Genomic DNA, 11,916 nt, shown 5'->3' with positions numbered 1-11,916 from the left:
TACATGTTTCAATACAGGGTCTTCTCGATAAAGCATCGGCATTTTGGTGACATTCGCCTTTCCTATGTTCTATTGTAAAGTCATACTCTTGTAATCGTTGAAGCCACCTTGCTATTTGTCCTTCGGGGTTTTTAAACTGAAACAGCCATTTCAATGAAGCATGGTCAGTTCTAAGGATAAATCGTTTACCATACAAATATATATGAAAATGTTCAATAGCTTTTATCGCTGCCAATAGCTCTCGTCTGGTGACACAATAGTTTCTTTCTAGTTTTGATAACGTTTTACGGAAATAAGCTATCACTTGCTCACCATCTTCATATTTTTGTGATAGAATGGCCCCAATTCCAACATTGCTTGCATCGGTATCCAAAATAAAAGTTTGTCCAGGAATCGTATATGTTAAAATTGGAGATGTGCATTGTACTCTTTTTAACCGTTGAAATGCTTCTTCACAGTCTGTTGACCAACTAAACACCATTTTGTCCTCCATGAGCTTATGTAGAGGCTTTGCAAGATTAGCAAAATTTCTTACAAATCTTCTGTAATAGGTAGAGAGGCCCAGAAAGCTTCTTAACTGCTGTTTGTCAGTAGGTCGTGGCCAATTTTCGATTGCTTCTACTTTATTTGGCCTCTCGGAGTTTAACAAATACCTTTTGAATATTCTTCAAATGATCTTAAAATATTTTTCCCAGTATGATGACGTCATCCAGATAAACTAAACATGAGTCCCAAGTCATTCCACGTAAAACTGTTTCCATAAGTCTCTCAAAGGTAGCTGGAGCATTGCAGAGTCCAAAGGGCATGACTGTAAACTGCCAAAGTCCTGTTTCAATTGAGAATGCAGTCTTTTCCTTATCTTTTGGGTGCATCTTTACCCGCCAGTATCCACTATTTAGATCGAGTGTTGAGAACCATTGTGTATCTGATAGCGTGTCCAGGGTGTCGTCAATTCTTGGTAGGGGATAACTGTCTTTCTTGGTAATGTCATTCAGTCGCCAATAGTTTACACAAAATCTAGTGGATCCATCCTTTTTCTTCACTAGCACAACTGGAGATGTCCAAGGACTCTGAGAAGGTTCTATCACTCCTTGTGTCCTCATTTCTTGAAGCATTGAGGGAACTTCTCCTTGTTTAGCTATCGGAATTCTTTGAGGTGCTTGTTTAATCGGAGCATTGTCTCTAGTGTTAATTCGATGCTGCACCAAATCAGTTCTTCCCAGGTCATTATCGTGCAAGGAAAACACATCTTGATTTTCTTCAAGAAGACGTCGCAATTTACTACACTGGATACAAAAATTTTTAATTTAATTCCAAACAACATCAAAAGTGTTTACAAGTTCAAAACATTTAAAAAATTATGTAAAAAACTTTATTTTCTAAAATAGAACAAACCCTAAAGAACTCGTCATCTGTTTCTGTAATGAGAAACAGATGAGTACATGCAGATATACGGTTGTCTAGGTGCATAATTCGTAATTTTGTATATCTATGTTATGCATTATATTTATGTATATGGATATATGAAGTAAATAAATATATTTTCTTTAATTCGGCTATATTATAAGTTCATCGACTGTTCATCGACTGTGCGACCGTTAGAAAGTCGTCAACGTAAAAATCATGCTGTATTATGTGAAAAACCTTTGAACAGTCCTTGATATGTATTTTGGCTACTTCCTGCAAAGATCTTGTAGCCAGAAACTCCACAGAGTCGGCACCATATGTAATGGTGGACATATCGTTAGGTAAAATCGACTCATTAAGCACGGCAAGCAATTATCTGGAGCTCACGATATTCAGGGGCTATATAGACCTGAGAGTACATTTTTTTAATGTGATCACTAAGAACTACAGAATATATACGGTACCTTAAGAAAATTGAGGAAGGTCTGTTTTAGACATTAGGTTAATTCAATCTTTATATAACATTTATTATTTATTATTATTTAAGGAATAAAGAAATGTTCATCATACCCATTTACATTTTTGTATCCAATCCCATAATGAAATATAGAAACCATATGTAAAAAGATCAAATCTTCCCTTCAATGCAAAAGTCATAAACATTCACATAAAATTAAGGGAGGGACAATCGGACAATTTAGGAAATTTCGCTAACACATTCGGCCCTGTCATTAACAGCATTAGTGACGAGACGTTTAGAAAATTCCCTTTCTGAATAGAATAACGGCATTAATTTTATGACTTGACCATATTGCTTTTCTTTCTTCTCTTGCAGCTAAACTATGTACCAGAGGGGAGTGTGTGTGTGTTATGGCCTTCCTAGGAGGGCTACTACTGTTACTCGTATGGGTCTAATGGCCCTGTCTGTTTGCGGTGTTTAGGGTCTTGACCGCTGTTTGTTTCTGTATAGGAGTGAGTGTTATGGGGTTGACAGGATAGGATCAGAAATAATTTGTTTCTTGTTTGTCTTAAATGAAAAATTAGTTATTTAGAAGTCATTGAGCCTGTAATTAGACAGAAATAAATACTCTTTTTTAAATGTTACTGCGGCAAAAAATAGTTAGTAAACAAATGTACGTAAAATATTAGGGAAATATCTACTTGTCCAATTATCTGATCTAGTTATTTAAAGCAGAAAGTAGTAACTATGTATATACGTAGAAATTGTTTATAAAGGAAGTGAAATCAATTGGTCTTTTGGGAAAAATAATAAGCGATAAACAATATTCAAGGTTTATTAAGTGAAGCCATTTTCTAATGGTGCTAATATTTTTTACAGTATTTCATAATGGCATCTATAGCCACTAATTGACAAAAATAAAGTATGTATTGTGGTCTAAATAGCAAAGCTTTCAAATTATTATTCATTATTTTCCTGATTTATTTTATCCAGGAGTGCCAGAGTACTATTTTGAACAAGAAGGGGAATAGTCTTTCCAATAATAAAATCAGCGTGACCGCAGCCAGAAAACTTAACCAAACCATATGGTTTAACAGAGTCAGAAAGTTGTTGGTAGAATATTTCAACACCCTAAAAATAAAGAATGAAGACAAAAAGTTATTAACAGTTGCATCTTACCTTTGGATTTGCCAAGTTATCTTGATCACAATACATTAAATAAACAGGTACGTTTATGCTTTCAAGTGGATATCGTGGAGGTTTTTCAGAACTGTATATGTCTAGATTTTTTGATTTACCATAATCATATTGAACAAATTGGTTTCCATTTGTAATCAGTTGGGAAAAGTGAAGAAGTGTTTTTACGCTGCTTGGCTGGAAGTACTCAGCAAGGCCCGCTGGTAAACGACTCTGTTAAATAAATATAGTGTCCTAGAAGTTTGTATTTTTTTGCCTAAAATTATATACTAACTGGATCCATTTCAAAGGGTCCACCTCCAAAGAGAAATGGTAAAACAAGTGTGCTCAGCCATTCTCCATTAAAGAAAATAACTAAATTAATAATAAACTTTATAAGAAATGTCCTATTAGGCAGCGAGTAAATATTAAAGATTTTCAGAAAAACCTAAAAAAAAAACAAAAAAGTAAGTCGTCAAAAAATTAAACTATAAGAAAATGCGTTTTGTACGAATCACTCAGAATTACCCATGCACAAAAATGATTTAACGATTATATTATTCAGTGCATGAGTAAAAAGTGCTATAAAGGACATACGAATTAATATTATTACCTTAATAATTGGTATAAACGGTATTATCAGTCTTATTACTGTAGTATCATCTGATAAAAAAGCGGGCGTTGCCAACTGTATAAATAAGTTGACATATTTTTTAGCCTCATCTGGTCTTTCACTGGCATAAACGGCTGCAGCAGCAGATCCAATCGACATACTAAACGAAATTGCTTTTTGGTTGGTTACACTGTAGACGTGACGAAATACGGCTGATATATCGTAGTAGCCCAGTTCATGAAAACTATATAAAAAAACATTGTTTAGAGCAGATCGTATAAAAATGATTTATTATCAATCTTTGTCTGTGACAGAAAAACATCATATTCATAGGTAAATATAGAAAATGATTATATTTTTACAGAAAAATTGGTATTCTGGCTTTGGAAAATTTAAAAATTTGTTGTCACTTCATTTAACAGGTTTGTTTTATACGCATGAAATATATTATTTGAGGCAAACAAAAGCCATTGAAGTAAATTTATTGGAGGGTTTAGAAGGATTTTTCTCTTGTTAGAGTAAGCATTATCCCGGCCTTAAATGTAGGGAAAACCAAGATCCTAGGGTATAGCATTTAGTTGATTCAAGAAAAATACTAAAGAATCTATACTGCAAAACCTGATTCTATGAAACTATCACCCTCCTTGTAATGCTATTCACAAAAGGTTGATAGTTTCATAGAATACACCATATATTTAATAACTTAAAAATGTTGCCTTTTAGTAAAATAATGCCCGAATCCATGTGTCAACAATTATATTAAAACTCATTTAAAAGCCTATACCAACGTTTTCTCATGCATTGCTTCCAATACCTAAGTATATTATAGTAGTATACTATACCCAATATTGAAACCGGGCCAATTTCTTTAAATTAATGCGTTAGCAAGACCTTGGAATCTATTATATAAATCAATATTGCATATCAAATGAAGAACAAAACTATGCAAATCAAATTAGGGTAATTATTTATAATTAGGAACTTTGTGTTAATCATAATGTTTATAGATGTGCTGGCGGAAACACAAATTAAGTATTTTTTGTAAATAAGAGCCTATTTCTTTTAAACGCAAAAAACAGCCAAATTTACGGCATTTAAAGTAAATGGCACTTGAGCACATTGAGTGGCTTAAAATTACATTTTTGGGCATTAATTCATTACACGAGGACATATTTCCTCGATTTTTCCTAAAATATTAAGTCTTACTTTCACAAACACTCAAAATGGTAAAAGACTATCTCGAAATATATAATTGCCTAGTGTTTTTCAAAACAAAAACAATGGCTTGTGATAGTTTTACAAAAAGGGATTTTCTAGTAATGAGTTCCAATGAGACAAAAACTGGTGAATTCTTTAGTGAAGTTATTCAAGTGTAGTTCCTTCCTAGTTATATATATGGGTTGGAGTTTCTTTTGTAAAGATGTTTGTATTATATGGGTATTTTACCAAACTTGAAGAGCCAGGAAAAATTATAGAAATTGATGAAGCAAAAATGGGAAAAAGTAAATACAACAGAGAAAGAAGAATAGAGGGCCAGTGGGTTTTTGGAGGCATCAAAAGGGAAACCAGAAAAATGTTTTTTGTACCTGTTGAGGATGAGACTGCCGAAACCTTGTTAGTCATTGGAAAATGAGTATTGTCTGACACTACCATAATATCAGATTATTGGAAATCCTATGGAAAATTAGACCAGGAAGGATCACTTAATCAATTTTATCGATCCTGATGACTCCACTGTGCACACTTAAAATGTAGAGCCTTGTAAATATAATATTTCAATAAAGTAATTATCCGGAATTTAAACAAATGTAACCTGGATAGCTTCAACCCTTCCTTCAAAATGTCCAGTATTTTGCTTATTTATATGTCAATTTGGCAATATCGCTATAGTTCAGTGAAAAAGCAGTAAACAAGAAAACGTTTAAAAAGTTTAATTTGTTGCGGTATTTTTGCATTGTATGTTCTGAAAAAATGTGCAGAATATATTTTGTTTTTTCGATTTTATGACCTTTATTTTTGTCAAAAACTCCCTATATCCGCTTTTTATATAAGATGTAAAAAGTACAGATGTTATTTATTCGCTCTATTTAATAATTAATTTGCCATACCCAGCACCCCTATTCACTCCCGGGTCCCGTAGGCTTCAAGGGTAAAAAAAAAACCTCAAAAAAAACTTTTTTTTAAAGCAGCGCCAACAGTTTTGCATTCTATAAAGACACTATAGATAAAGCCTATATACAGAAATTTTCTTATAGTAGTAAAATGGCAAACAACCGTTTTCGAAACTGTTACATAAATAACACTTAGAAAAAGGAAGAAGATGCACAGAAGCCCTGACCTAGATGTCACTCAAATAATGAAATAATTTTCAAAGAAGAAAACATACAATCATAATAATCTTAGATATTAAGGCAGCTTATGACATACTTAAGAGCTATAAAAAAATATTGAGATCATTAACATAATCTTCAACATATCATATAATAGAAAAACCATTATTATGGACAAAGATAATACTAACATTATAGGTCCAAGACGAATAATGGTGAATTTTGTTCAGGATCTTCTATAAGCCCAATAATATTTAGCATCTAACGGTCCCAATTCATAATAAGATAAGAATGGAGGGAGTGGAATTGTTACAAGATGCAGATGGTTTATGTATAATAGGAGAGTGATATGACATAACCGATAAAATAAACAAAATTTCTACAGAAACTAGAGAAAAGCTTTGATAAATTAAACTTTAAAATATTTATAAATAAATCAATTGGCACGCAATTAAGACCAAGACAATATGAAATACTCCTAAAGGAAAGAAATACTACAGGTATCAAATCATAAGCTGGGTCAAAAAATATAAATTTATAGGCATTTTATTTAACACATACGCTTAATTGGACTAAATAAATATAAAAAATTCCAAACGCAGCTCAAGGGGCAACAAATACAATGAAAGCAGTTTTCAGGGTATGGTGGGGAAGAGATTCCCTGAGTTTACTTATAATATATAAGGGATTGGTAAGCTCAAATTTGGATTATGGCAATCAGATCCCAAGCCCATTCACAAAAGCTAATAAATATTAATTAAACAACGCACAATTTCAGGCCTTTAGCCAATAGCTTTGGGCTGTGTAAAATCAACCCTAACCAACATCCTATTAGCGGAAAACTCAAAAATGTCCGTAGAATTTCGAAGAGTATGGCTTATGAATACATTTCTGTCCAAATATGTGATATTTGAATCCTCAAGACTATCAAATAATATACAAATATGCACAGCAGAAATTATAGCAATCCACAATGTAATCACATATTACCTAGAAAAAGGTATCGAAAAATACATTGTAATCTTTAAAAAAAATCACATCAGCTAAGTTTAGCTAAGCTGGGTTTCAGGTAATAACAACATCACAGGTAATGAAACCGCTGACAACTTAGCCAATATAGGAAGAATTTTATAAATACCTTACCCAATTGAACTGGGTATACAAGAAACTTACTGGAAGAAATGAAAGAACTATTCGACTAGAACATTGTTTATAAAGAGCTAGACAGAAATACTGCATCAGAAATCCCTGGTTCTCCAGATTAGAATATCAGGGCAAAGCACAAATTAATACCTTCATCAAAATGCGAATGAGACATTGTTTAAGCCCACATCATGTGAACATGTTGGGAAAAAGAAATAATCCAAATTTCTCGTGTGGAAAGATCAGCGACGAATCACAAAGTTAACCTATATCAAGATTTAGTAGCAAATAATTTTCAAACTTCTTTTTTATCAAAAACCTAATTTTTGGGCAGAAACGGTATTAAATCATAGCAAATATACTTGAAGCAAAGACAAAAAACTATTTAGTCTAAGAGAAGAATATAAGAGGATCTTGCAAGACATTCCTCATAATTCCTATATCCTATCTTGATCGTCTATCCAAAGGATTATTAATCACTAACAAGGGCATCAAAAATTAATATTTAAAAGGTGAATTATTCTTTTTTTTTAAGGTTGATTTTGATGTACGATTTGTGAGGCAGAGTGCATACTCGACGAGAACTGCCAAGTCACCACAAGAAGCTAAGGTGATTGCCTACTTGCAAAACCCATATGAAAGCAGTCAGTTAGATAGTAGTAAGTTAAATATAATTCCGAACCAAAAGTAAATATAATTAATGCGTAAGAGCCATCACATGCTTAGGATAATGGCAGGCGAAAAATATGATGTTTTTTTGTCCAATTTGAAAATTTTAATGACAAATTTGATTTTTTATAAATGAATATAGCTTGGTAATTTAGTTTAGTCGATTATTTGTGTCCTAATGACACTGGAAATAGTATTTTTTTAAATATATTGATCCTACCAAGAGTTCCTTTCGATGCACAAATTAATGACAGCTTATATTTAATTTTTACATCTATATGTTAGTTATTATTCTATATCATGTATTAAATGGATGTATTTAAATCCTTAAATTAGTGGCATTAACTAAATTGGTTTCTTTTAAAACCACTTATTTATTTTAAAAGAAATGTCGTATGCATTTTTATAACAAAATCCCAAATATTTTACTACGAACGCTTATTTATTTCAGATTACATTTTAAATAAAATAAAAATTATAGGACTATATATTCTAAGACTAATACTTACTTATTTTAATATGGACTGCGATTTTTCTCATTTAGTAGTTAGTACTTTAGTTGTCGTGTTCTGTTTTTTTGGCATATACTTAAGTACGAAATCCCCCTAGTATTTTTTTCTGAAAGCCCCTAGTTTCTTTTAAATACTTTGACTTACATATGTTTAATGGTGATATTATGATGAGCCAATGGTTATTTTTTTATAAATATCTAGTTATTAAATTTTATATATTTCGGGCACAAACGTAAGATAAATTCCTTTTTAAAGCCAACATTTTGTAACAGAGTTACTTTTTAAACTCATGCACTAGAGTCTTGCTGATGCTGTCTTTTTGATTTATTTATAGATTTAAAAAAAAAGAGACAACGTCTTTTTTTTGTCTTCATAATGTTTTTAAATATTTTATAATTACCTCCAATTCCAGTACTCCTTCCCAGTAAGATTTTTTACGTGTCTATCGGAATATGTCACTCCACGAAAATTAAGAAACCAGACTTCATAGCCCTGGTTAATAAAGGTCAGACCTAAAATAGTCAAGAAAATAAATTAGTATATTAATGCTTTAATTGTCATAAAAAATATTAACATGTATTACCATATGACGTGCTGCCTCCGAGAAACCAAGTAGTGCTATCCTGTATAATTGGATGGAACATAACTATAATACCTTTTGGGTTCTTTTGCGTTGCTCTAAATAGTGTAAGAATGTATCCATCTTCTGTAGTCACCGTATGATTTTCATATGGAAGTTGACGGAGGTCTAGTATTTGAGGCTAACTCATTAATACATTTATTATCTTCTTTAGCAATATTTTTATTAGTATGACATAATTTAAATAAAGGCATTCTTAAGTAATTTAAGTCCAAGATTTCAAAATAAATATATAAAAATAGTATAGAACTATATTAAGGTGAACTATTCTTTAACAATTTCACAAAATTATAAAATAATAACATGGTGGACATAAGAGACCAACATAGTATACTTGACAATATTTTGTATACAGGTTGGGGAATTGAAGACTATGCGTTGTCTAAAATAATGACAACCCCGTTTCCTCTCGACCATAAACGGCTCCCTCTAGTGGTCTGATACGTATTACGTGTTCTTATTTCCTACAGAATAACAATAATTATATCGGCATGTTTCCTGTGTGACTGCACGCTGAGCTGTTAAATTTTAAAGTCCCATTATTATTTTCGCTTGTTATGACAAATTTTTAATTGGGTGGAAATTGGCAGTACAATGTGTGGATTTGTTATTAATTACATTTAAAAATTAATATTCCTTCTGAAAAAAAATAATGTAGTTTCAAATTTTGAGAGATCCTCTTGTTTTTAAGAACATACTATTAAAGGAGTTCAGGAGAAAAAACGACTGAATGAAATGTTTCCTAGTGGCCTAGAGGTGGATTCAACCCGATAAGTGGAAAAGAATGTAATTTTGTAAAATGGTGATGGGAGAAGCAAATAACACTAATGTAAAGGAATTATTAATAATATTAGGCAAATTCTTTAAAAGCAAAGCATTTTTTTTATTATAAATATTAATAGTTGGTTGCAATATTTAGTCGACCTAGTTTATAGCAGCTATTTGCAAAATAAGCTATATCGAGACTCGTGTATAATTAGGCAACTGTGACGCTGTTCAATTGCTTTTTGTATGGAAATATTTCTTAATTTATTCAATAAACAGTTTTAGATGGGGAATCTTCTTTGTTTTACATGCTTTAAGTATCCAGCTATTACACTGATGTTTTTTACAAAAATTTATATTTTTTGATAAATATTTTTTCCCACTATATAGAAACCACAAATCTTTCGTTGTTCGATATTGGTCTCGGAAAAATGAGCACAGAAATTTTTAATTCCGTATCAGTACACTGATGTTGTGCTATTTGCTATTTTTATGGGCGACTATATTATGGGACCTGTTCTGTTCATAATTTGATTATGGTAAAAGAATATTAAATAAATGCTTTTTCTAATATTCTTATAGAGTCTTAATACCCTCCTATATCTTTAGATTTATCTTGAAATAACTGTTATTTTTGCGAGTGATATATGAATGAATAAAAATCAAAACATTAGTGATGTAGTTTATTTTAGATTCTTTTAAGGTTCTCGTCACTCTAAGGGTCTAGGTCTAAGCTTAGTTAGTGAATAATTGCCCTTTTTTTACATAAAATGAAGATGCGTGTATATAAGAGACACTTTTAAGATTTTATTACTTTCATCACCTTTAAGTTATTTAATAAAAATCTACCTTGAAATCCTAAATTCTTTAAATTATTAAGAATGCCTTGATCTAAATGTATCCCAATTATACTCTTTTTAAATAAAATTATTGTTTATTAATCCAATGTATCTCTTACCGTCTCCAAAAATAACTGATCATCGTAATAGCAGTTCTTGTTAACGACTTTTGTGAAATATGCTAAATATGAGTTACAAGCATTATTTTTGAAATTTATACTTATTTTTGCTAAACAAATATCGCATACTATTAATAGTACTAATAAAGTTATACATTTAAACATTATTAAGTGCCAAGAGTTATATGACAAACGAATATAAATACTGCGGTATTTTACGACTACTTTAATAAGTAGGACAGGTTAATGCTATCTAAATAGTTATGGTTATGAAAGCTCCCTTTAATCCTTATCTACTATTAGTTTAAATATATAGTAATATAAAGTAGTTAGGCGTAAATTGTATTTAATGAGATAGTTTGTTAAGTTGTTTAATTAGCTTTTTTCTTATATCTGCCTTGTATATTAAATATTTTTAATTTTACACTTCTAGATATATATTTTACCACAAAGTCACTTACACATTTATCAACATAAATTAATTACGTCCCTTTGTATTTGAAAACATTTCCAGTAATTAAAGAAACAATTAAGTGTTTAAATACAAAGAAATAGATTTGACGTCATGCAAGTAGTTTTCAAACTATTAGATTTTGTAACTGTAAAAAAATGTGTGAGCTATTATAGAACAGTACAGACCGGTACTAAATTATTCATTAAAAAAAATGTGCGAAAGTCTTGTTAAAACAGGCGAGTTTAACTACTGTGATTTTCCTACATATCCTTTTTTGACTACAACTGATAATTAATATAAGGTGCAGAAAAACTTGTCCGTACGAAGTGTATATCACCTACAAAAATATCATCTTGTCTCTAACCTGCTCTCTGAATGTATATCTACATGAACATGAAACATCGCAGAATAGTTCATCTTTTGAACGTTGTCCATAAGTTACTCATACACACTTCAATTGGCCATCCATGAAACGTATTGAAAATATTAGATCATGACATACCTTTACATACTTCAGCATTCACGAGATCTCTCATACATAATGCAGTTAAAATATACAGGTTGGAGAAAGAGTGCGGTCCACCACGTGACAAAATCGGTTTCGAAGCGCGACAGTAGTTTCGTGGCCGGTGCAGCTTTCGCTGAAAGTGGCAACACTGGCTGCCGTAATTACCCACTCCACCGTTCCCTTCTCCCTGATATATTGAATCTCAATTACCAGGGACGCAAGTCAACTGATCTTACTTCTTGCTAGGTTTATTAACTACTTTTTATGTTATAAAGTTTTAC

General features: G+C 31.4%; 1 protein-coding gene across 3 annotated transcripts; it reads right to left on the bottom strand.

The window, feature by feature from the left end:
- Window positions 1-2,688: 2,688 nt before the first annotated feature.
- Window positions 2,689-11,678, bottom strand: LOC126744453 (lipase 1-like). Of its 3 annotated transcripts, none has more exons than XM_050451884.1 (7): window positions 11,630-11,678; window positions 8,894-9,058; window positions 8,711-8,822; window positions 3,657-3,900; window positions 3,339-3,491; window positions 3,047-3,277; window positions 2,689-2,998 (listed from the first exon to the last, which is right to left on the bottom strand). In XM_050451884.1, exons 1-7 carry the CDS (start codon window positions 11,661-11,663, stop codon window positions 2,828-2,830), a joined length of 1,110 nt encoding a protein of 369 aa, XP_050307841.1. In that variant the 5' UTR covers window positions 11,664-11,678; the 3' UTR covers window positions 2,689-2,827. The 3 variants fall into 3 exon arrangements, with proteins under 3 accessions (XP_050307841.1, XP_050307840.1, XP_050307842.1); XM_050451883.1 differs by lacking the exon at window positions 11,630-11,678 and adding an exon at window positions 10,674-10,884 and having other exon boundaries at window positions 8,894-9,071; XM_050451885.1 differs by lacking the exon at window positions 11,630-11,678 and adding an exon at window positions 10,674-10,821.
- Between the last annotated feature and the right edge of the window lie 238 nt (window positions 11,679-11,916).

This window comes from Anthonomus grandis, chromosome 14, assembly GCF_022605725.1.
Source record: "Anthonomus grandis grandis chromosome 14, icAntGran1.3, whole genome shotgun sequence".
Classification (NCBI taxonomy): Eukaryota; Metazoa; Arthropoda; class Insecta; order Coleoptera; family Curculionidae; genus Anthonomus; species Anthonomus grandis.
Note: the sequence above shows the minus strand (reverse complement) of the source record. Positions and strands in the feature narration are given on the sequence as shown.